Raw genomic sequence first — 27,219 nt, forward strand, 5'->3', positions numbered from 1 at the left:
TACTATGCTTGTTTTACTTCTTCTGTTTTTCAGTTTGTTGATTGCTTTTTTTCATGTATTATTATTGGTACTCTTTTTTGTAATAAGATAATTATTGTTTAAAATCCAAGTAACCAGAGAAGAAAGTGCCTTTTTATAATTCCTATATGAGGTACCAATTAATATTAATAATTTGATATTTCTTTCTGTACGCTTAATAAATAATTACAGATTTTTTCATAAATAGTGTCTTAGCATATTTGCTATTCTGTAACTTGTTTTATTCTTTGTGGAAAGATTTACCTATTTTGTATTCTAAGCCCTACGTGCTGACATTAGCCCAGAATTTTTAAAATGCTGCAGCAAACCTCCTGGGTTATCTGTAGTTGTACCTATGTCTTTGTTTTTTGGGTGATTTTCTAGAGTTGGATTTTAGGGTCAAAGGTAGATTCCTTAAGTCTTTTGATGTGTTAAAAATTATACTAGGATTTTTTTTTTTAAACCAGTTTATGTTCCAACTCCAGCTGTGGAGAGAGGTCTCACTTTTTTATGCTATTAATATATTAAGCATTTGCCAATTTAATAACTAATTATGTTATTTTTGTTTTACTTTCTTACAATTTAGCAGGACTGTTTTTTGTCAGTTTTGCTACATGTAAATTTTTAAATTTCCTAATATAGTATAGTTGTTTAAAGATGTTAGAAAATATTTTGAAAACTGAAGTGATGAATTTTTAACTAATATCTGCTTCTTATTGCTAATACTTACATGAAGAGATTTTCTTCACTAGTCAAAAATCTCAAGTTACCTATATAGATATTTTGTTATCTGAAGCATATCCAGGTAATCTATAAGAAATGCATTTTCATATTTGCTTGTTAGTTTTGCCAGTGTGAGTTGCTGCAGTATTTTCATTTTGAAAAATTTTGTTTATAAAGTGATTTAAAGTCAAATTTTAATATCTTCTTACTTATTTGTGCTTTTATTCATCTGCTTTTTCTAGATACTGTACTCCAAGGTACTTAGATTATGAAGATTTGGAACGCAAATACTGGAAGAATTTAACCTTTGTGGCCCCTATCTATGGAGCAGACATTAATGGGAGCATATATGATGAGGTATATTTATAATATATTGAACTTTATGAAAGATGATTTCATGTTATTGCCATTGCTACCATTTTAGGTAGTCGAGAAGTGATTATTGTTGTTCTTTGAGTGATCTGCAATTCATCACAGGACAAGAGGAAATAAAGGTACATTTGTATATTTTTTGCTAAAGGCATTTTATAAATTGATGGTAGCTAATTATACAAATAACCTGATATTATTGAATAATAATAGGTTATTATCTGACTAATATTTATATTGCATTCAAATTTTTTCTAACACAAATCACTTGTAAAAACATTCAGAAAACAGGAATTATTTTTCATTATTAAGGCAAAAGAAGTATTTTCAGTTGTTTCTAGCAGTTTTAATCATTTATAAAAGCTATTATTTGAATTGGCTTATAATATTCCTTTTTACCACAGATAAATATTGAGATTTTTCTTTTTTACAGAAGTACATATTATTACAATTTTTCCAGTTATTTTCATGAAAGCATAACTCCCTAGATATAATGCAATCTTTTTAACTTCTTCTGATAATTGTAAACTCAGTTCTTAAAAATTATTTTTTCAAACCTTTTATCCTCCTCCCATTGTTTTATTTTTAAAAATTACTTACTTACCAAAAAGTTGAAATCTAGTGCAGTGAACACCTAGACACTCATCCAGTTCACTGGTGGTTAATATTTTGCCACATTTGTGTTTTGTTTCTCTATTGATGTGATTCCTGTCTTATTGTGTCTGTCTCTCTTCTGCAGTGTTTGAAAGTAAATTGCAAACATGAGAACTCACCCTTGATAATTTCAGCATGTATCTTTTAATTACAAGGCAATTTATAATTTACATAGTATCATCTAATATATACACTATTATCATAGATCCTTACATTTTCCAGTAATCTTATTTACAAACTTTTCTTCCCCATATGAAAGATCCAGTTCAGGATTTCCCTTTATAATTGCTAAGAAATCTTATATGAGGTGCTAGAGATTAAATAAATTTTCTCTTTTCCAATAGTCTTTCATTAAGTGAATCTGGCAGGTATTGATAATCTTTGCTTTAATCAATTTTACTATTTTTACCTATACCTTTTATATATTGAAATGTAAAACAAACTTTAAAATGTATAAAATATAAAATTAGAATTTCACAAATTATTGCAACTTACTTAAATGCCTTCACTGATATCAGCACCCTAGAATTTGCCTGGATGTCCCCTTTACCTGTCATGGTCTCCCACTTTTCTTCAAAGGTAGTTACTATTTACACTTAATGGTATTAGACACTTTAAAAATGGAGCTCATTCTATCTTGTTTCTGAATTTCGTATAACTGGAAGACTCATTCATTTCTAGCTATATCATACCTTATTACAGTTCTAAACTTTCTCTGCATTGTATATAGTTAGCGATGGTTCACTCATTTTAATTCCTATATATTATTACATGAATGACTGTACCATAGCCTATTTCTTTTTTCTAGTGATCATTTTTTGGTTGCCTCTAATGTTGACTTTTGTTCATAAAATTCCTGTGTTGTGCACAATTTCCAGAGCAGAGGTATATATGCTTTTGTTGTGTATAGAGCTATGCATGTCTATAGGGTATATACATGGTTAACTCTTTTCTATTCATAACTTTCAATAGTAATATTTACAGATTCCCATTGCTTCACTTCCTCCCTGACACTTTGTATTGTTAGGCGGTTGGTGTGTGTTGTAGTAGTATCTTATGGTTTTAAATTCCAATATGATGTTTTCCCCCTTATGTTTATTCATTGGCTTATTGAATTTTTCCAGGTTTCTATTATTGAAATGCCTGCTGAAGTCTTTGTATATTTTTCTTGTTGTCATGCTTTTCTTGACTTCTTTACACTTTATGTTCATGTGCTAGTAGCACAATTTCACATTTTTGATAATGGTTTTCCAACTGTTGAACATTCTTTTTGAAAGGACCATTCTAAAGAAAAAAAGATCATTCTTATTTGAAAATATATTGCATGACAAGTAATATTGTAGGATTGAAATTAATGTTGTTATCTATGTTAGATGCAATGATGGCATGGTGGCTCTATCTATCTGTAGCTTTTCCTTACCTATTTAAAAGTATATAAGTGAAATAATATGGGTTTGGGATTTATTTTGAAAATACTTCATACAGTTAAGTAAAATGGATATAGTTGAAGATAGGCAAAATATTGGCAGCTGAATCTAAATGATAGATACAAATGTTTAAATATATTTGTTTGATGTTAAAAGTAAAAGTTAAAAGAGCAAAAATAGCCTTCTTATTCTGGTTTTTGATTTTCACTAGTATAAGATACCTTAGTGTTGAGACTTTATTAAGGGAGTATATACACATATGTGTACATGTTTTTGCATGTGAGTATATTTCTCTATATGCAAATAGGAGGCTTTATTGATTTATTTTTTGATTTAGAGATATTTTCTATATTGCTCTCCACAGGATTATGTCAGTGTATATTCCATCCAGCCATTGCTGCACCGCTAGTTTCATTGTATTAAATCATTGCTTTGTTGTTGTTACTGTTTTTATTTTATGTATTTCAGAGTAGTGGTATTTCACCAGTAGCTCCCTGAGATGACTGGGGTGTGGTAGGGCCTCCTACTTATTTTGCACCATGTTTTTTCAGTGTGCTAGAATAGAATCAAGCTCAGTGGGGTCTCTTTCTTAATACTTTTTTAATATATCAACTCTAGTTTTATCGGTAGTGATTTATTCTTTAGTGATAACAAATCTCTTTTTAAATTTTTATTTATTTATTTATTCATTATTTATTTATTACAAATCTCTTTTTATGTTGAATATAAATGGCTATTTTTATTGGAAAAATGAGTATCATTTACAGTAAGACCTCTTAAAATACATGGCACCTTGTTTTATTAAACCAGTGTCTGTGGGAATTCCATTGGAATGAGTGAACCAGGTGCTTGTTGACATATTATGGTTGGGACCCAGAAATTTTTTGTAAAGTTCCCCGGCCAGTACTGGGACTATAGGTTTTAAGGAAGCAGTTATATATGGTCAATTTCATCGTTGTAGAAATATATAAAACTACATTGTTGTGTCAGGTAATAATTACCTTGAATCCATGGTTTATTTTGTGCCTTCTCTGAATTTCTCCCTTATGGTATCCTGAACAATTTTCAGTCTTTATTTTTTTTTTTTAAATGAAGACAGTCAGGCTGCCCACTTTTTTTTTTTTTTTTAAAGATTTATTTATTTGTGCATACAGAACTGGGGTACAGGCCAGAGGCTCAGGGGCAGTGAGAGGCTTCACCAGAGACAGAGTGGGGAGCAGAACAGGTAGATCGACGAAGTACACTGCTGAGGGGAGCAGCGGGCAGGTCAGGAGAGGTCTGCCACACCATGTGGTCACCTCCGGGGCAGGCGGGAATTGAACTCATGCGGAAGCGGCTTTAGATTCTCAGTGCAGTGCTTTAACCCGCTGCGCCACCAGGGAGGGCCCAATTTTCAGTCTTTTTAAAGTGACGCTTGATTTCAGGAATCATCTGGATTTTGGATTAAGAGGAGTATGACTGAATGCTCTAAAAGAGATAAAATTCAGTCCGAGTTACTTTTATGTAATCATCTGTTTTATATATATGTGCGTGTGTGTGTGTTAAGAGTTAAGAATGACACATTTGGGATGATGTTTAGAACAATTGACATTAGAAAGCCCTGCACTAACTTTCCATATCTGATAGTGAAATAACAATTGTTAATTCTATAGATGAGGCTGGTGGACTTTGATTTTCTGTGCTTATCAATTTACTGCTTGCATTTGAAAACCAGTTACACATTGTCATTGCTTCAAGGGAACATTGACTTTAGACTTCAGATTTGAGTAACTTTACTTATTAAAATTCCATCAACAAAATCTACTGGTTTTGTAAACACAAAGTTTTAAAGCATCCTCCTTATTTACAGGTTTTGGAGCCAGGAATCTGTCATTTTGGTAGGTCCTACAAGGCACAGTATTTTATGGAATTTCTGTAGGCTCTGCGGGAACATTTAGTAGCTACAGAACTAAGCTGACATTTTCAATGCGTTTATAGTATAAAGGAAGGCCTTCGAGAGATGTTGTAAACTGCTACTGGTAAATAAAACCAGTCACACTCAAGACACTTAAATTCAACAAATAAAAAATAACTTGTATTTACCCTGTGGCATTAGATGGAGAGTAACAAGAGGAAGTGCATTAAAGAGAGTGATGAATAGTGAGTGTAATAATAACCTGTAACTGTCAGGAGCACTTGAAATCATCTCAGTGAATGCACACACAAAAAAGTTATGTATTATTTTACTCTTTGCTGTTGTATCATTGCATTGTTTAAGCATTCAGCTCAATATTTAAATTGATTTTGGAATGGGTTGGTTAGGGTTCATAACATTATTTTGAAAGGAATTCTTCTTGTCAGCTATAATTCACATGACTGTCTAATTTCTAGTTGTGGCTACTTTCTTAAATTTCAAATGAGGCAAAATACTCCCATTCCTATGGGAGTGGAGTTCTTGCAGAAGGTGTGGCGAGGTATGAGAAGCAGTTTGAGTAAGGTACAAAGAGGCTTAAGGATCCTTTTTCTCAAGTATTTTGTAGACTTCGAGGGGCAGAGAGTCAAAAAAGTATAATGAATTTAGCCATAAAGACAAGTGTGGGGTTTCATGGGACCTGGAGGAGAAGCATGTAAAACAGACATGGAATTGACAGACTTTCTGGAGGACAGAGGACATCTTCACTTGGCCTGCTTAGGAAGGAGAAGGGAAGATGAGACAGTAAATAGATAAAATTGAGGTAAGATTGCATTTAAGAGTCTGTGTATGTTTACTGAATTGGGATCTGAGGGTAAAGGATTAGCTCAATAAACAGAATTTTATAATGGCAGAGTTGAACAGTGTGATAGAGCTTCTGTGGCCCTTGGAGGTTAAAATATTTTCTTTCTGTCCTTTGCAGAAAGATTTTGCCAGCCACTACAATAGAGGCATAGTTATTTGTTCCTAGGGAAGGATACTTAAAACATTTTTGAGACAGATGGGATATAAATGAAATTAAAAATTTCACAAGAGAGTGATAGCAATATAATTGACTACATTGATGCATTGAGATGGTGAAATTAAAGTGTTTGGTGATGTCAGGAAACTTCTGTAATTAAAGAAAGCTCTAACCTTAGAAATATAGCCAGCCACCTGTGGCCTTGGGTGGTCTAAGGTCTGAATTTTTTATTTTTATGTTTCACTGTAGACCGATCCATTAATAAAGAGTGAGTGTTTTAATTAGCCTGTACTAACTGTACGTAATAAAATTAACTGTTAAAAGAAGCATAGGAGTATCTCCAGGAAACAAACATACTAAAATGAAGACTAAGAGAAAAGAAAAACAGGGAGAAAAGGGTAACTGTGGTAAGTTTGATTTAGTTAAGGGACATGAAAGTCAACGGAAATTTTCTGTAGAAATAGTAAATAGCCATGTGTACTTCCACGCATCTTGGAAGACAGTACATCTCTTTGTGTGTGTGTGCTAATCATGGATAGGTTTCAAGATAACTTATATTCACTAGTGCAGGGAAAGTGAGTCATTCAGGCCTGTATTATTCTGTGCTAATTCAGGCTGCATTTCTGGCAATTCCTATCATATGGTATAATGCTGGTCATTGTTAATTAAGTGAAGTTTAAAATAAGTTCTATATACTTTCCTTAATTAGGCTGTTATTTCATTATTAATAACTATTAGGATTCCTAAGACTGTTACCTGCTTTCAAATGTATTTACAAGATTTTCCCCTTGTTAGTGGTAACAGACTCTTCCCCTAGACCTCACCACTTTCTCCAATGCCAAGGCTTTCCAGTATGAATGCTTTCATATCATACAGTCAATGCAGTCTGTAATAACCCCCTCGAGCCCTTGTTTCAAGGTAGTGAATCAGCAAGGAGTTAAGCTTAACCTCATCATAACAGTTCCCAGTTAAGTGTAATTTATCCTTTGGATGCTTTATGTTCAGGTACTTCTTTATTTTGAAATAAACCTATGAAATGACATTGCATGAAGACTGTACTTCATGAAGAATTAAGATTGTTTTATTTGGAAAGTGATAGGCTCACAATCATGCTTTGTAATACAGATAATGACTTATCAGATAGATGGGTCATATAGCAATAGGCTCAGAAAGTGCTTTGATGGGCCCTTCCTGGTGGCACAAACACAGCTGCTTCAGCATGAGTTTGATCCCCGGACAGGGGGTGACCCACATGATGCAGCGGACCTCTCCTGTCTCGCCCGCTGCTCCCCTCAGCAGTCTGTCTTGAGCTCTGTTTCTGGTGAATCCTCCCACCGCCCTTTTACCTCTGGCCTGTGTCCCAGTTCTGTATGCATAAATTAATAAATCTTAAAAAAAAAAAAAAGAAAGTGCTTTGAATGAGGAAGGAGGGCTCTTTGGGGATTTTCCTGGTATGTTTTTTCCTGAACACTAGTATCCTGAGATAGTTACTTTCAATTTTTTTTGGTTTCAGGATACCCATTCCAAGACAAATAATTTGAAGTCTATTATAGACTTCAAAAAGTTTTTAGGGCCCTCCCTGGTGGCGCAGCAGGTTAAAGCGCAGCACTAAGAAGCTTAAGCCACTCCTGCATGAGTTCGATCCCTGCCTGTCCTGGAGGTGATCCACATGGCGCGGCAGCCTTCTCCTGACCCTCCCGCTGCTCCCCTCAGCAGTGGACTTCGTTGATCTGCCTGTTCTGCTCCCCACTCTGTCTCTAGTGAATCCTCTCACCCTCCACATCTCTGGCCTGTACCCCAGTTCTGTATGAATAAATAAATCTTTAAAAAAAAAAGTTTTGTGTAGGTAGGCTTTATATTTTCTGATTTATTGTATCAGATATTAAAACTGCAAATGTTAAAAAGTACTTAATTCATTAAAAACAGTCCATTGGATAATAATTAAATATTTTCATTAAAAATGCCTATATTTTCCTAAACAAAAATTACAGTAATAAAGTGTAATATTTTACATTTTTTTCAAATATTCAATGTTTACTTAAGTAGAAGACATCTCTATTCTTTGTTTTTTTTCTTCATTTAATCTGTGGTGTTATCATGTAGCCTTTACAAAGTAATCACATTCATGTAAGAGTGGAAAAGGCAGATAGTATCTTGATATAAAAACAGTTTTGATGTCCTTTGAAAACTGCTACCCTAAGATATTTAGCAAATGCCTTTTTTTCCTCTGCTTTCATTTTATAGATCTCTTATGCAGGAATCTTTAGGTAAAGTAGGTAAAGTAAAGTAGCAGTATTCATTCTTGTTTTTAATTTTTTAAAAAGATTTATTTATTTATGCATGTAGAACTGAGGTACAGGCTAGAGCTGGAGGGGCATTCACTAGAAACAGAGTGGGAAGAACAGGCAGATTGATGAAGTGCACTGCTGAGGGGAGCAGTGGGCGAGACAGGAGAGTTCTGCTGTACCAAGTGGGTCACCTCCCTGACCTGGGATTGAACTTGTGCTGAAGTCACTGTGGCTAGCTTGCAGTGCTGCTCTTTAACCTATTGCACTACCAAGGAGAGCCCTGTTTTTAATTTTAAATTTTATTTTTGTGTAGACAAACTGTGGTGTGGCCAGAGATGTGGGGAGCTGGGTGAGAGGGTTCACCAGAGACAGAGTGGGGAACTCACTCTGTATTTTGCAGTAAAATACACTGCTAAGGGGAGCAACAGGCAAGATAGGAGAGGTCTGCCGCAGCATGTGGGTTACTCTGATGGCATTGAACTTAGGTGGTAGTGTGAATCTTAACCCCTAAGCCACTGGGGAGGCCCATTCTTTCTTTTTTTATTCACTTTCAAGCAACAGTATCTGTTGAAACATTCCTCAAAGGCAAGATCACATTAGGAGACAGTGTTCTCAAACTAGAAATTGATGAGTTTTTGTTGAACAACAATGGCATATAGTTTTATGAAATCATGCAAATCTTTATTAGCAGAAAGTGGACTTGGGATAGGAACTCAAGTCTTCTTGAGTTCAATCTCAAAATATAGAAATAGTTAAAATTTATTTCTAAGGTTTTAAATTTAGTATTAATTTGCAAGTCTGTTGCTTTTATCTTCCAGGTATTAATAACCAAGTGATAAAAAAATAAAAACAATTAAAAAAATGCTGTGGCAAACCTTAATACGTTAAGTATAAGATAATGGAATAATTCATAATCCTGACAGAGGCAATTGCTGTCAGAGAAGTTTAGTGTATTCCCATCCATTTTTTTCTGTACTTAATGCACTACATACATATAGATATATGTGTGTGTGTGTGTGTGTGTGTATATATATACACACACACATATATCTTTAATATATATATTATCATGAGCATAGATCGGTCTTGTCTTTTCCTTCTTCCTTTTCATACATTGTGAATGCCTTCCTGTGATGCTATGTGTTGTTTTAACTGGGTGATTTAGCCTTTATCTGTCCTCTTTTTTATTGGTAGCATAGTTTCCACATAGGGGAGAGCAGTGAAATCTAAGGTGATGAGAGAGGCAGGCCGCTTGTGGAAGCTGGGAACTTCTGGTGTTGTCATTGTGAGGGTAGGCAATAGCCCACAGAGGAGCCGCAAATCCTTGCTAACCAAGAGAGGGGCACTAAATCCCAGACACTGACAGAGTTTCCCACCTTTCCACCAGTTTCTTGAAATAGAAGGCTATATTAAACAGTGCAGGACATTGGCCTATAAACAGACATCCTAGCTATAGCTTTTGAAAATGCTCTGTCTTTGCCTTAGAATTTGTAAAGGGAAGGGATGGAGTTAACTGCTCTTGAGGTTTCTCCCAGCTTAAAGATGTTTGCTTTTTGAAAAAGCAACTTTTCTTCAAGAAGGTGACCAGAGCTTGTTGTTAAGAGAATTTTTTTGAGTTCTAAATATCTTTTCTATTTAGGTTTTGTCAAGTCAAGAGCCTCTTCATAAGAAATCTGTTGACTAAGCTCCTGCAATCTTATCACACCAAGATTTTAGTCTTCATGATATTTGGCTTAGATCAAAGATGAAATTTTTTCTTCCCACAATGGGATAGTTTAAATACTTGTATCCACCAGATGGTGCTCTTGGACAGCAAATTTACCTAAGGCTGTGGGTTTCCAAGTGAGACAAAACAGTTTGAATTACTTGAATTACCAGAATTTCTTTCATTTTGTACTTTCATATAACTAAATAATTATTTTGAAATAAGAAATAGTTTGAAGCGTTAACTATATGTTAATTTTCACACCCCTGGCAAAATGCCATTCTAGATATGTTTTGGTTTAGATTGAGAGTTGTTGGCCTATTTAAGATTATGATGTTCAGATTGTAGTTTCATAGAATAAAACTTCTAGTTAACCAAAATCATTATCTGCCAGCAGATTATGGACAATCATTAGTGAATAAAATCTTATTTTTCAGGATTCCAAGTACTGCCATGCAGACAGAAGAAGTTATGATAATTTAAATTCACTTATCCTATGTTGCATTTAGAATGTTTTATCAGTTTTGGAAACTGTTTTCAGATGGTTATTGCCAGAAGAACATGACTAGGGTCATATGGAAATTGAGAATGGAAGAGCAGAGCAGATGAACCCCAGGCACAGGCTGACCTCAGAGTACCTGATCATTGCGGTTGAGTATCTTGCATTTGAAAGGATTAAATGGGATACCATGGGGAACTTCAGTTTTGTTTCTGGAAGAACTTTGTAAGGAATATAGCTGCCCCAGAATAGATTGATTGGACTTCCACCTTATTTACTACTGATAGAATATTTGTGAGGAAACTTGCTGATCTTGTGTCAGAAATGATTTCTTTTAAAAAAAAATTTGGTGTGAATAGATTTGGATAGAATTAGTCATTTTTTTTAACTCTGATTTTTGCCTTTCAGCCATTAAACTTCACAATTAATGCATACTTACATGTTCATTACAATGCTAAATTGATAAACTAAGAAATATGTGTGGACTATCATGCTGAGTGGAGTGTGAGAGTACCAATGCAGGGAGACTAGAGAGATGTAAACTATTTCCAACACTTACAATGAAGACTAGATTGTTCCACTGTGAATACTATGCACATTAGGAATATTAAAAGGTTATCCTTTATGGGGAATGTCACAGTTTTTTGGGTTGTGGTGAGAAATTAGGACATCATAGGGATTAGCCACGTGAGTAATAGTGAGGGGTGAAGATGTTCAGAGTATTCTGGAGCTACTAGATGGCCATTATGCCTGGAGGGGCAAATATATATAGAAAAGTGTTAGGGAGACAGTGGTGAGAATTGCTGAAAAGGAAAGAACATGAAACCACAAGTGAATAACCAGAGTTTTAGTGCTGAATTTGCTTGGTGATCATAAAATCATTGTTTTCACCTAGAAGGAGTTGTGGAGATCATATGATGTAGTCAACACATTTACAGATGAGGAAACTCAGACTGAAATATTAGAATTTATCCAAGAGGACATTTACTGGTGAAACTGGGAGACCTCTTACTATTTCTGCTATTTTACACTGTTAATGGGAGTGATTATTAGAACATGAGCTTCTTGTGGACTTCACACTACTTCCTCTTTTGGATTATTATTGGTCAGGCTCTTCAGGGTCTTCACTGTTTAATATTTTCAAAAGTAAGCTCCTGTTCCTACTACAGCCCAATTCTTGCTTGCAGTTTTATAAAAGTTCTCGATAAGGTGAGGTAGTTAAAGCCCAGTTTCTGCTTTGATTCTAACCATGTCATTTAAAAAAAAGAAAAGAAGGTGAAGATAATGTGTATTTTATCTTCATTATGTTTTTTAAGAACTAGAAGCTAGTAATTGTTTTTTTAAGTAAGAATTTATAAATAAAATAGATTCAAATAGCTATATTGTCAAAGAACTTTTCTTTCTAGAATCTACTTTAGAAATGATCAGAAATAAGAATCAGTATTTATGTACCAACATTATTTTTATTTTCTAGTGTTTTCTCTTTAATTACAGCAAAGATTGTTAGATAATTCTAGATAAAGGAAAATACTGGTATAAATTGTTGTAGGTTTGATGGAATATATACAATAAAATGTTTAGAAAATGTTCATAATTCAATTGTGTGCCAATAAACCAAGATAAATATGTATGTTAGTGGGTAGACTGAGGGACACCCCAAGACCCCTAAATTTGTACATTCTAAATGGATTTGATGATGTGGTGCATAAAAATGACAATACTCTTAGTGTGTATGACCTTTAATAGAAAAGAGCTTTAGTAGAATTAGTGTGCATTAAAGAGAAGTAGAAAGGCTAATAGTTTTGCTGTGAAACACTCAAAGTTACCCATGGCCTCATGGGTAAATGCCCAGCCAAACAGGTTTGTCTTGAAGCAAGGTTTATGACACCCAAAAGCCTATCACAAGTCTAAGGTATCTTTTGGTGGATAACCATAAGAAAAGAGCAGAAGGGATCAGGCAGGTCCCTTCCTTCCCCAAGGAAGAAAAGGAGCAAAATTAAAGTGGAAGTCAAGATAAAGGCTCCTATTGTTATGTCTTGCCTCTAGTCTCTCACCCACATCTTTTCCAAGTGTCTCCTGTATCTTCCAAGTTCCTGGGGCAAGTCCAAGACTGAGAAGCAAGTGTGGCTGCTTTTTCACATATCCCTGTTCTTTAGTTCTTTAGATACCTTTCTCAAGTCTTTTGATCTTTGACTCATGCGACATCCAAGACTGAATCACAAAGAAACAGATCTATCTCAAGAAATACAATGGTATTCAAAAAACCTCCCTAAAACAAAAGTCCAAGGCCAGATGGCTTCACTGGTGAAATAGTCAAAGAAAATCTAATACCTATCTTAGACTTTAAAAACATTGAAAAGGGGAATACTCTTCCTAGCTTGTTTTATGAGGACAGCATAATGAAGCTGATACCACAACTAAAGACAGTACCAAAGGAAATAAGAAAAAAGAAAGAAAGCTACAGGTCACTGTCTCTGATGAGCTTATGTGCAGAATCCCTCAACAAAATATTAGCAAGCTGAATCCAACAGTGCATAAAAATATCATGCATCTTGAGCAAATGGGACTTATTCCAATGAGGAAAGGTTGGTTCAACATATGTAAACCCATCATTGTGACTCTTCAAATCCAAAATGTGTAAACAAGTCAACAAAGACAAAAGAACTCCACTTAAACAAGGACTAAAATGTAAATAGACATTTCAAAAAAGAAGACATATAGCAGTCATATGCAAAGATATTCTATGTCAGTTATCCTTAGGAATGCAAATCAAAACCACAGTGAGCTTTCATGCCACACCAGTTAGAATATCTGTTATTGAAAATTAAGAAATAGTTGGATGTTGGAAAGAATGTACAATCAAAGAAAACCTGTGCACTGTTGATGGGAATGTAAATTGGTATAGCCCTTATAGAAAATAATATTACAGTTCATCAAAATATTGAAAATAGTACTTCCATGTGTTTCATTATTTTCTCTTCTGGGTACTTATGCAAAGAATATGAAAATGCTAATTTGGGAAGAAATGCACCCCTATGTTCATTGGAGCAGTATTAACAATAGCCAAGATATGGAAGCAATATGGAAGTGTCTTGACTATAGATGAGTGGATAAAGGAGATATGCTGTTTGGGCATGCACGTACACACACGCACACACACATGTACACACACACCTACCCCTCAGCCCTATAAAGGTGCCATTTTCAACAACAGATAGATTTTGAGGAGAGATGCTAGGTGAAATAAGTCAGAAGTTCAAATACATGATTTCATTAATTTGTGAAATAAAAGGAAAAAATAAACTAACAAACATACAAAATGGAAACAGAAACTGTTGTATCCTGAGAACAGAATTGTGGTTACCAGATGGGAAAAGTGAGGGAAGGGTTAGGGAATACCGATTGGCTGGTGGTGAATGGTAAGTAGACATTTGTGGTAGGTGTGATGTATTCTACTGTTGCTGAGATAAGATAATAAACACTTGAAATCTTTTCAATTTTGTAAATTGATGTTACCTCAATTTAAAAAAAAAAGCCTTAGAAATAATATTTATCAAAGGTGTGCTTTTTGCAAACTAGAGAACAGAACATGGACCTTTATGTCAACTAAAAATTCTGATTTTTGTACATTTTTTAAGTTTTGGTATCATCACATTTAAAAAAATATTTATAATTTATACATACAGAACTGGGGTACAAGGCCAGAGGTGCAGGGGCAGTGAGAGGATTCACCAAAGACAGTGGGGAGTAGAACAGGCAGATCAAAGAAGCACACTGCTGAGGGGAGCAGTGGGCGAGTCAGGAGAGGCCCCCAGTGCCATGTGGTCACCTCCAGGGGCAGGTGGGGATTGAACTCAGGCTGAAGTGGTCCCAGCTGTGCTTTAACCCACTGCGCCACCAGGGAGCACCCCAGACACACATTTTAAACTACAAATGCTTTTCTTTACAATGAGATGTCACTAAAGTGATAAAGTAGTTTTCTCTTATTTACAGGTTTGTAAGTAACCTTTATTTAAAATATGTTTCAAATGCTTTACAATGAGAAAATAGTTAAATATTCAAGAAAATTGTTGTTGGTTCTTCCTTTTTCATTGTAGGAATGATGATGTTGATCTATGTATGTATTTGATCCAAAATTTTACACTATGAAGAATGAAAATGAGACCTTTTTGTTGAAATACCTTATTTTTTTGTTTTTGTTTTTGAAAAATGAAAGGGAAACAATAGTATGAGTCTTCTACTAAGTGTTATGAAAGTGTGTTAAATCTTAAATAGCTTTCAGTGAGAAATAGAAGTGTGAGAGAAATGAAGGAAGGTGAAGAAAACAAACACTTGGGAGGAACATAAGAAAAACAAATAAGATAGATTCCTGTAGAAGAATTGGGGCAGAAATATTCTTCATCTACATGGGAATTTACCTGGGATTAGTAGTTGTAAAAATGCCCAAATCTACCCCATACTTTGGCATCATTTAAAAGCTAATAGTCACTTCCTGTTGGTACAACGGGTTAAAACATAACACTATGGGCCCTCCCTGGTGGTGCAGCGGGTTAAAGCACAGCACTGAGAATCTAAAGCCGCTTCCTCATGAGTTCGATTCCCGCCTGCCCCGGAGGTGACCACATGGCGTGGCAGACCTCTCCTGACCCGCCCGCTGCTCCCCTCAGCAGTGTATTTCGTTGATCTGCCTGTTCTGCACTCCACTCTGTCTCTGGTGAATTCTCTCACCCTCCACATCTCTGGGCTGTATCCCAGTTCTGTATGCACAAATAAAATAAAAAATCTTAAAAAAAAAAAACAAAAAACAAAAAACATAACACTATGAAGCTCTCAGCAGCCACTGAAACACGAGTTTGATCCCCATGTTGCCCAATTCTCTTGACCCGACTGCTGCTCCCCTCAGCATTGTACTTCGTTGATCTGCTTGTCCTGCTTCTCACTCAGTTTCTGATGAGCTCTCTCATCCTCCCCCACTCCTGTGGCCTGAACCCCAGTTCTTGTATGCACAAATAAATAAAAAAGTCAATCCTAAACAAAATAGTATATTACTGTCACAGACACTGATGGATTACTTTCTAACTTCCATTAGCTGGAGAATGGGGCTGCTGGGAACCTGTGGATTTAGTTACTAAGGAGGAAGTACATTGGCCAGGCATTATTGTAGTCAGTGATAGAGACCTCAAAATCACTAACTTAAGCAAATTCAGCTTTTATTTTTTATGCAGAAATTTGTGGCAGTTGGTCCTGGACCAATGTGTTAAGTCTATAATGCAGGATAGCCCTTTATTCTAGTAAGTTCTGCCTTCTTTGTAATGAGACTCTTCCCCTGGTGTTTCTTTTCTGTACTAATCAAATAGAATGTCTGGTGGAGGGAGGTGTGGGGAAGGATGAAGAGTACAAGGGACTCTGTTTACTGAGGTAGCACCTTTGAAACATTCTTCTGGAAGCCCTATCCAGTGATGACCACTTATATTTCATTGGCCAGAATCTTGTGCTATAAATAGCTTTAGCTGCAAAGTAAGCTGGAAATGCAATTTTTATCCAGCTACATTGTCCTTTCAAGTAAATGAAGTTTTTATTATTAAAGGTGAAAAAGACACTAAATTTTTAGTCTCTATTAAAATATTTAAGGTGGTGATTTCAAAATACTGTAGTATAAAGTTGAATGTGGTAAGGATTGTAATAGTTTAGAAAAATGAATACATTAGTAAAGATGGTTGTGTTTTTAATTTCCTATATGAAAAAATAACCTGTTTTACGGCATGAGATTTTACTGTTAAATGCTAGATTAATTTTGATCCTTTTTAAAGGAGAAGGGGAACAGTGGCTTATGGGAGAAGTGTATGGGTGATTTGGTGGTGGCATGGTGTAGTGACATACATCTGTAGGTGTGAACCTATCCCCTAAATCATATACAGTGTTGTAAGTAAATGTTAACTCAATTAAAAAAATGATTTAGCTGGGCTTTGGAAATAACCCATTAATTGAGACATCTAAACTTATTATTTTTTGTTATTGGAAATAATAGTGAATGGACACTGATTAAATAGGAAAGATAAGCTAAAAAAAAAAGAGATCTAGGCCCTCCCTGGTGGCGCAGCGGGTTAAAGCACAGCACTGAGAATCTGAAGCCACTTCCTCATGAGTTCGATTCCCGCCTGCCCCGGAGGCGACCACGTGGCGTGGCAGACCTCTCCTGACCCGCCCGCTGCTCCCCTCAGCAGTGTACTTCGTCGATCTGCCTGTTCTGCTCCCCGCTCTGTCTCTGGTGAATTCTCTCACCCTCCGCATCTCTGGCCTGTACCCCAGTTCTGTACAAATAAATAAATAAATCTTTAAAAAAAAAGAGATCTTTACATGGTTCATGTTCCCTTTAGGATTTTCTATAAGAGCCATTTCTAGATGTGTAAAATAAATTTAATTCTGTTTATTATTTCTGCGATTAAAAAAAATGTAGAAATACATAGTTGTGAGTATATCCCTGAGTCCTGTATTTGGCCTGAGTCGGTATATCTAAATTATTATCTTGATAGCTAATCCTTAAAAGAAGTAAGTAAAAAGCATAATTGCCAAATTACTATCTTTATTTTCGAATTATTGGGGGATAAAAGGAAGTTTTTCCCTTAATTATATAAAAGTATGTAGTTTAGAGTTGAATGGCTGGTTTATTGTTTGGCTGCAGGCTTCAGAAACAATAGAGTCAGTGTGGGTTCATTTTCCATTCTTGCCCTTGAGTCCCTACGAGCTGTGAGATCTTGGATGAGTTATTTGACTTCTTTGCTTCAAGTTTCCTGACTTCATTCCCTGCTGTAGTGATAATAGACGACAGTAGTGTCTGCCTCATAGGCTAAAATGAGAGCGTATAAATCAAACACCAAGTATAGTGCCTGCTCCATAGCATGCTCTGAAATGTTAGATGCTGCCAAGGGTAATATTAAAGCAAAAAAAAAAAAAAAAAATCTAGAGGCTGTAATGAGATATTTACTAGCTGATTTCCGACCAATAGAGTTGTGAAGAATTCTGTTATGTAGTTATCTTCCTGAAAAGGTACAGCCTGAAACTCAGCACTTTATACTTTCTATCATGTGTCTAATCCTGTCAGAACCAGGAAAGATGTTTGTTTAGGGGTTATTTTTAAAGAAAATGCCCCTGTTGTTTTATTTTATTTTTTGCCCCTGTTATATTTAAGAAATATGTTACCATCTTGTCAATAGGAAAAGATCTCAGGACAGAAATTGTACAGTGGAATATAATTCAAGCGATACTTTGTTTTTCATCAATTTTTTTTCTTTAGCATGTCTTTGGAATGTATATAACATCTCATTATATATTTGCTACGTTTTAAAGCACATTGAAATATTGAATATTCCAAACCTACCATGCAGTCTAGTATTTAAAATATCAACAATACTGCTCATCAGCTATCCTTTATATAGCCCTTTCTTGCTTTCCTGACCTGTCATCCAGGGTATTTGATTTCTTGCATATATATATATATATATATATACACACACACACACACATACTGATTGAGTTTGGCTTATTTTTGACCTTATTGAAATAGCATCTTATATAGTTTTTTTAGATTTAGATTTTTTTTTTCACCAACAATAAAGTTCTTAGGCTTATCCATATTACTATGTGGGTGATTGTTCAATAATTTTGCTTGCTATGAAATGTTTAATTTTTGAGTTTGGATTTTATTTTTTATTACCCTTCCAAGTACACTTTCTCTTTTTTCTTAATATGTCTTAATATATATCATTATATATAGCAAGAGAGCGAGCAAGAGAGAAAGACAGATATGTATGTGTATATATGTGTGTGTGTGTGTTTTTGTGTGTATGTGTATATATACTATGAAGACATTATTGTATATGGTTCTTGGTGCACATGTATGCATTTAGTTTCTCTAAAGTATTACCTGACATGCAAGTACTGCCTTATAGTGTTCAAATTTGTCAGATTTACTTGTTTTTAAAAGATTTTATACTAGTTTATGCTCTTCCAGCAAACTATAATCATTTAAAAATCATCCTTATTGAGGTGTACTGTGCATACCACAAAATTCACCCTTGTTAAATGTGTGTTATTGGTTTTTGTGCTGTTAATCTCCAATTCAATCTTAGAATGATTCTATTACCTCCAAATTTTCCTCCTGCTGACACACATCTTCTTTAGCACTTAAAGAAGTGCTTATTACTTATTGCCAATTTTGTGTCTGTAAAATGTCTTATATGAATATACAAAAGTGGCAAAGTATTTTTCCGTGTTTTTATTGGCCATTCATGTTTTCTCTTTTGTGAAATGTCCTTTTTCTATTATTTGTTTGGAATTATCCTCACATTTTGGATTTTTAAAACTGCATTCTAGATAATAAACCATGGATTCATTGAATTATTTACTTCAGTTGTAGTTTGTTGTTTATACTTTTTTATTTTCAGTGCCTTTTTGTGATTAAATTACTTTTTATTCTAGTACCTGAAGCTATATAGCACACATTTTATAAACTTCAGGTACTATTGTACACATTCAATAAAGTGACAACTGTGTAGTAGTACTGCTTAGTATCTCAAAATCAGGAACATACTTTTAAATTGTTTACACACAATTCAGTGAATTAAAACCAAAATCAAAAGCCACTTGTAGTTATATTAATTGTCAGTTAAATGGTTTACACTTTATATTCGATTTACAAATCAATACCTAGTTGGGGGATGCTTGGAAATGTTTCAGATTCTCTTCTAGTTTTAAGGTTTCTTGAGTAGGTGTGTGACTGGCCAAAGGTACCACCAGGACAAGAATAGCATATAAAATTTTACCAATTATTATTCTACCCAAATTCTACCCAGTATTTTTCACTTAAGAACCAGCCAACAACTATAATTTAATATTTACCTTATGTATATGCAAGGTATACTGTGAAAACAAGTTTGTTTTAAAAAGATATGTAAAATTATTTGATAATTACTTTGGTAAGAAAATAATGTGATAGAAAAATCATTAATCTGACTCTTGAACACACAGTTCTATATTTTATGTTACTTTAAACAAACACCATTTTAATTTCTTTGAATCCTTTATATAGAAATACTTGAAATAGAATACAGGTAAAATTTTTTATCTGTACCATGTCTATGAAAACAGATCAATTTAAAAAACTGAGAACTTTGAAATGCCTAAGCATTAAACATGTGTTCAAATATTTCTCCAATTGTAATAATATTTTCAATAGTAGGAGTACTAATGAAGGGTTTATGATCAGTTTTTAATCTATAATTACACTAGGGATTTTGATATTTTGTTCACTGGAAAACAAAAAATGTGGGCCAGTGAAGGTATGATATGTCTCCATTTTATAAATTTGATTCAGTGTATTTAGAGTTGTCTAAAGTTGACATAAAATTTTTACAGATAGGCTGATTTACAATTTCTTTTAATAAAGATTTTAATGTAGTTGATTTTATCAATCTTCTCTTTTACTGGTTTTATGTAGTTTTTTTTTTTTTTTTTGTATTTTTTATCTCTTGGGAATTTGACTACATGAACCTTAGACATACTAATTCTGCCTTAACTTACTTTTTAGATTTTCTGTCTTGCCTTTCTATATACTACACTGTTTTTTTAAAAATTAATATAACAGTTTATTTTTACATCATTTTGTACATTTTTTTTATCTCAATTGTAATCCCCGTGGGTTTCTCATCACCGAGTCACCCGTGTGCCATCACCATAATCCCGTGCACTTCCCTCCCTACCCCCCACCTTCCTGTTTTTGATCCCATTCCGCACTCCACCCCCACAAAATGTGTCTGGTATATGGCTGTTCATTATTCTTACTATTCTCTCGCCTGGTCCATTATACTCCTGCTATGAGCAAAACCATCTGGTATATTTCTTTCTCTTTCTGGCTTATCTCACTAAGCATGATCTTTTCCAGCTCCATCCAAGTTGCTGCAAAAGACATGTGTTTCTTTTTTTCATTGCTGAATAACATTCCATTGTATATATGTACCACATCTTTTTAATCCAGTCATCTACTTTTGGGCATTTGGGCTGCTTCCATGTTTTCCCAATTGTAAATAAAACAGCAATAAACATTGTAAATAAAACAGCAATAAACACTTTTTTAATCAGTGTTTTTGTGTCTTTTGGGTAGATACCTAGGAGTGGGATTGCTGGGTCATAGGGAAGCTCCATGTTAAGCAGTTTGAGGAACCTCCAAACAGTTTTCCATAGTGGTTGTACTAGTTTGCCTTTCCACCAGCAGTGCAGGAGAATTTCTTTTCACCACATCCTCACCAACATTTGTTGTTGCTAGTTGTTTGAAGATGTGCCATTCTCACTGGGGTGAGGTGGTATCTCATTGTGGTTTTAATTTGCATCTCCCTTATTACAAGTGATGTTGAACATTTTTTCATATGCCTGTTGGCCATCTGCATTTCCTCTTTGGAGAAGTGTCTTTTTAGCTCTTCTGCCCATTTTTGGATGGGGTTGTTTATTTTTGTTGAGTTTCATCAGTTCTCCATATATTTCTGTGATCAGTCCTTTATCACTACTTTTGTGTGAGAAAATGTTTTCCCAATTAGTGGGCTGTCTGTTTGTTTTTTGTAATGTCTCTTTTGCTGTACAGAAGCTCTTTAACTTGATGTAGTCCCATCTATTTATCCTTGCCTTCACTATCATAGCATTGGGTGCTATAACTTTAAAAATGTCGCTGAAGTGTATGTCCTGTAGTGTTTGGCACATCTTTGCTTCCAGGTATTTTATGGTTTCCTTTCTTATGTCTAGGTCTTTAATCACTTTGAGTTGATTTTTGTGTATGGTGAGAGCTAGTGATCTAGTTTCATTTTTTTCATGTAGCTTCCCAGTTTACCCAGCACCACTTGCTGAACAAACTTTCTTTGTTCCGTTGTATCTTCTTTGCTCCTTTGTCAAAGATTAGCTGTGGGTTTATATCTTGGTTTTCTATCTGAATCCACTGGTCTGTATGTCTGTTCTTGTTCCAGTACCATGCAGTTTTGATTATTATTAGCTTGAAGTTTGGGATTGTAATGCCTCCATTCTCAAGAAAGAGGTCTTTTAAAAGTAAAAAGTTTAGGACTCTCTCTGGTGGTATGATGGGTTAAAGCACTGGATTGTGAAGCTCTTTGAAGCCACTGAAGCACAAGTTCAATCTCTGGCCAGGGAGCTGACCCACATGGTGTGGCAGGCCTCTCCTGACCCACCTGCTGCTCCCCTCAGTAGTGTACTGTGTCAATCAGCCTGTTCTGCTCTCCACTCTGTCTCTGGTGTATCCTCTCACCACCACACCTCTGGCCTGTAAGCATAAATAAATAAATCTCAAAAACAAAAAAGTAAAATGTTTAAATAATGTGAGATATTTTTGTGGAAAGGAGGAAGCAAAAAAAGCTATCATATCACATATAACTAACTTTAGTACAGATTGAATTTCACATGAACCTAACTTTATTATCTATCTTATTGTAGAAAGATTCTAAGAAAATTCTCAGTTTGTTTTAAAATGTGAACCTGTGCTTTAATTTTGGTCACTGAAAGGTGTAATTTTTACACCTTGGTGGGAAATGTATTAGATTTTAAAATCTTTAAAAAAAAAAAAAAAAACAAAAAACTAAACATGAGTGAAATAAGCCAGAAAGAAAAGGAATATTATTGGATGGTTTCAATCATAGCACGAGTATAAAGGATCAGGGGAGAAAATAATTGTAATAATAATAATGAACACCTATCTATCAGGGACATATTACAGGGGTGTAGTCTGGGATGGGATCAAAAATGGGGACAGGGAGTGCACTGGACTATGTTAATAGAATTGGTGGTGGGAAGCCCACCAGTATTACAACTGAGATGGAAAAAGGCACAAAATGGTGATGTAAAAATAAAATTTATTTAAAAAAAATCTTCAAAGCAAGTCAATACAAGTACAATAAAGTAATATGTTTTCTCTGAAAAAAAGAAAAAACAGCTAAACATGCTTTTCTTTTTTCCATGTGTGTTACTTTTGTAACTTTAAGGAATGTTCTCTAATCACTTTTAAATTTCACTCTGTGTGTTATTTGCTGGCACAGACTACATTATGTTTATTATAGCAATAGATGTGATTATCTTCCAGCCACTCCATCATACCTGCTGTATTCTGAAATGCTGTATCTTCTGTGGTTCTAATCCTTTTCTCTTTTGCTAAAGAGACATTAGGGAATTGTCTCTATTAATGCTCTCCCTACCTTTCTGTCCCATACAGAAAAAAATTTACTGTTAATGTATTATAAAAATAAAGTTCCAAATAATATTTGGGAAATGTGGAGTTAAGCAAAGTTATACAAGCTTATAGTAGGAATTCTAAGCACTTTGGAATGCTTGTTGATTTCATCAACTGTAAGTGGAAAATACAAAGCCCAAGTATATTGATCATAAACTCTGTTAGGATCAATGTTACATTGGGAATACCTGAGGAAATTTGGTTTACTGTGATCTTTGCATTCATTTTCTTGTAGGTAGGAATTGTTAGTTGTTGGTGAGCTTACTGATATGTCATGTAGCTGCATTTGTCTCCTTAAGTCTTCCAATTGCTTTAGTGCATTCACTGCAGAGATATCTAGGTGCTCACAGTCCTGAGAAGTGTGTGTTCATTAGCTCAGATGTGGCCTTCAGAGCACATGATTGTGAATTCAAACTTGCTATGATTTCTCTGTGTGTGTGTTTCTAGATATATTGTTTATGCTCTAATGCCACTCTGGAACACTTAGTCCTGCAAAATCCAAAATCTGGTCCTAAATCAGCTCTGACTATGGTTGTGGTAATTATGATTTAGGAATCCTTTCACATTGTCTTTTGATTCCTGATAAGCAAAAGATACAGATAATAATCCTTTGTAAACTTCTTAGTTACACAAGTGCACAAATCTTGGTCTAATAGTATTTCCTACTTGGAAAACCTAACAGGTACAGGGTAAATAGACAAATAGGAGGAGCGGCCTAGAATTTTGATTGGGTAATTGGTGCGAAGGGAGTGCTCACCAGGGGAAAATGCCTGCACAGGGCAAGTTAGGTGATTTATAAATATTGCCCAAACTCCTGTGGAATATTATGTGGAAGAGCTTTATTCTGGTGGATGGATAGTAGAAAGAAACTTTTGTCTGGAACTTGTGTTTATGTGCATCTATGTGCAGATTCTGTGCTGAGACTTGACAACTTTAAGCTTTGTATGGTTTGGCAAATTCTGGCTGGGCATTATGGGGCTAATTTGTAGGTGGGGGTCTTTCTGGAGACTGCTTTTTTACTAAAGCAGTTTTATCACCAACCCCCAAGTGAAGCATCATGATAAGGTTTGTCAGTGGTTGGGTAGGACATCTGTAATCCTGAGTGGGAAAAAATAGACTTTATGTATTTGCCTGTTCTAAAAGTTAGCTTCTGGTTCTTTATTGACATTTGAGGCTGAGAGAAGAGGAGGATAAGTTTTGTTGTTGTTTTAATGATCAAAATTGGAAGCACAGTGATTAAGAGATTGCATCACAGTAAACCAAATTTCCTCAGGTAGTCCGAATGGAGCATTAATCCTAGCAGACTTTTTTTTCTGAAGATCTATTTATATATGCATACAGGACTGGAGTACAGGCCAGAGGTGCAAGAGTGGTGCGAAGATTCACCAGAGACAGAGTGGGGAGCAGAACAGGCAGATCCACGAAGTACATTGCTAAGGGGAACAGTGGGGGGCAGTGGGGGTTAGGAGAGGTCTGCCACACCACGTGGGTCACCTCCTTGTCCAGAGATTGAGCTTGTGGCAAAGTGGCTGTGCGAGCTTCAGATTCATGGTGTTGCACTTTAACCGGTTGTGCCACCATGGAGGGCCCCTAGTAGAGCTTATAATCAAAATACTTGGGCTTCCTGTTTAGAGTGATGAAGTCAAATTTAGGTGCTTTTCTAAAATTTGTTCAATTGTATATATAATTTTACCTATTTTGTCAGATTGTTTTGGTTAGTTATATATATATATGTATAGAGTGTAATGAGGTATAGTAAAATACTTTTACCTAACTGGTAAATGAAGAATATTCTTTGCCTAAATCTGTGAAGGATACCTGGTGTTCCACAGTGTTTGAGAAGAGCTGTCCTAGAAGGGGATAGACTGTTCAGTTAATAGCAGAGAACAAAAATTAATAAGAAAGACATTTTGAAGCAGTAAGATTTATTCTTATCTGCTGTTATACCAGTTATTCTTAATATCTTTATAACCTTTTTTATTGAAATTATATGGCTTTTCATATTTGCAAAAGAAATGACATTTAAGGCCTCTCCATGGTGGCACAGTGGGTTAAAGAGTAGCACAGCAAACCAGCCACAGCTGTTTTAGTGTGAGATCAATCCCCGGCCCTCAAGGTGACCCATGTGGCCTAGCAGACCTCTCCTGTCTCATCCACTGCTCCCCTCAGCAGTGTACTTTGTCAGTCTGCCTGTTCTGCTCCCAGTCTTTTTCTGGTGAATGCTCTCATTGCCCCTGCACCTCTGACCCCAGTTCTGTATGCATAAATAAACAAACCTTTAAAAAAAAATGACATCTAAACATCTTTCCCAGAAGAAATGGTTGCATGCTTCTTATTTGCTTATTATTAAAAAGAATGTCAGTAAACTTTTATTATCATTCACCAATTGTTCAGCTATTGTTTTAGCAAAAGCTTACAAGTAAAAATTATTAGAGAGTGGCCCTCCCTGGTGGCGCAACGGGTTAAGGCACAGCACTGAGAATCTAAAGCCACTTCCGCATGAGTTCGATTCCCGCCTGCCCCGGAGGAGACCACATAGCGTGGTAGACCTCTCCTGACCCGCCCACTGCTCCCCTCAGCAGTGTACCTTGTCGATCTGCCTGTTCTGCTCCCCACTCTGTCTCTGGTGAAGCCTCTCACCGCCCCTGAGCCTCTGGCCTGCACCCCAGTTCTGTATGCACAAATAAATAAATCTTTAAAAAAAAATTATTAGAGAATAGTGGAGGCATTCAGTTGATCGGTTCCAAGATAATAAGTTCTATTTTCCAAAGGTGTTGTGTCCTTTAGCCTATTCATTACTCTGAGCAACTCTGTGAGGTGGTGTAGCCTTCACATTTTCATGAAGAAATATTGAAAGCTCATAAAACCTCAGTGATTATCTTGCTGGTCAGTAGTAGCACTGGGCAGTATCTGGGTCTTCTGTTAACACTTTTGTTCTCTACTTCTTCCTCTTAGAAATGCATGTCTAGCCCTAAGGATGTCGAGGAATTCAACCTCAGTTATTTTTAAAAGATGATGTCACTCAAAAATATGACTTCTTCAAATGTAGGAATTTCAGAGGAATAGTGTGTTCCTAAATTCTTAAGCTCATTCAGTTTAAAAATGATTCTTTTAATATGGTCCTTATTTATTGCTTCATATTCATTGCCTCAGTAATGACTTTTAAATAGGTCTCTATTATTAGAGTGATTGAACTGAAGTCTGATTGGACTAGAGTTATGAGACTGCATCATTATAAAGAGTGAGATAAAATATTGTACATGTGGCCCTCCCTGGTGGCGCAGCGGGTTAAAGCACTGCACTAAGAAGCCTAAGCCACTTCTGCATGAGTTCGATTCCCGCCTGCCCTGGAGGAGATCCACATGGCGCGGCAGACCTCTCCTGACCCGCCCCCTGCTCCCCTCAGCAGTGTACTTCGTCGATCTTCCTGTTCTGCTCCCCACTCTGTTTCTGGTGAATCCTCTTACCCTCTGCATCTCTGGCCTGTACCCTAGTTCTATATGAATAAATAAATAAATCTTTAAAAAAAATATTGTACATGATTGGTTTGAACTTTTATGAAGTTTCATATATTGTAACCTAAGGTCTTCTCCAAAAATATACTTGGGCCAGTTTCTGAATAGTAAATTTCACACTGTAGGATTTAATTTATGTATTGACTGATTATTTAAGGGGGGCTTGGGAATTAAATTATTTTCTGAGGTATTTACCACTATATATCCTGAGACAGAGTTTCATTATTACTTCTTCAAACAATTTTCCTAATCTAGAAGCTTGAGAGAAGTAAGATAATATACTTACTATAGAATCATCTAAACATCCAAGTCGAAACAGAACAACCCTATTAAATTTTAGTGTATAAGGGACATTTTTGACCTAATTGTCATGAAATCACTGACATAGTTATTGGAGAGAACCTTGTAGATATACATAAATGAATTTTTTTTTTTAAAGATTTATTTTATTTGTGCATACAGAACTGGGGTACAAGCCAGAGGCTCAGGGGCGGTGAGAGGCTTCACCAGAGACAGAGTGGGGAACAGAACAGGCAGATTGACAAAGTACACTGCTGAGGGGAGCAGCGGGGGGGTCAGGAGAGGTCTGCCACACCATGTGGTCACCTCCGGGGCAGGCGGGAATCGAACTCATGCAGAAGTGGCTTTAGATTCTCAGTGCTGTGCTTTAACCCGCTGCGCCACCAGGGAGGGCCCCATAAATGAATTTTATACCCCTCTCAATAGCAACATGAGGAGGTTGAGATGGATTTAAATGAATATTTAAATGATTGTGTAGGTGTGTAGGAATAGGTCCAATTTCTGAGACTTACAATGTGGTTATGAGGAT

The 27,219-nt window shown here is 35.5% G+C and overlaps 1 protein-coding gene across 1 annotated transcript in view; it reads left to right on the forward strand.

The window, feature by feature from the left end:
* Positions 1-27,219, forward strand: part of KDM4C (lysine (K)-specific demethylase 4C) — a 349,283-nt gene that overhangs the window by 49,248 nt on the left and 272,816 nt on the right. Inside the window, exon 4 of the mRNA XM_004677654.2 lies at positions 984-1,098. Within this exon, the coding sequence (XP_004677711.1) occupies positions 984-1,098 (115 nt within the window). The remainder of the gene's footprint in view (positions 1-983; positions 1,099-27,219) is intronic.

Source organism: Condylura cristata, unplaced genomic scaffold (genome assembly GCF_000260355.1).
Source record: "Condylura cristata isolate star-nosed mole 26May11 unplaced genomic scaffold, ConCri1.0 scaffold00006, whole genome shotgun sequence".
NCBI lineage: Eukaryota > Metazoa > Chordata > Mammalia > Eulipotyphla > Talpidae > Condylura > Condylura cristata.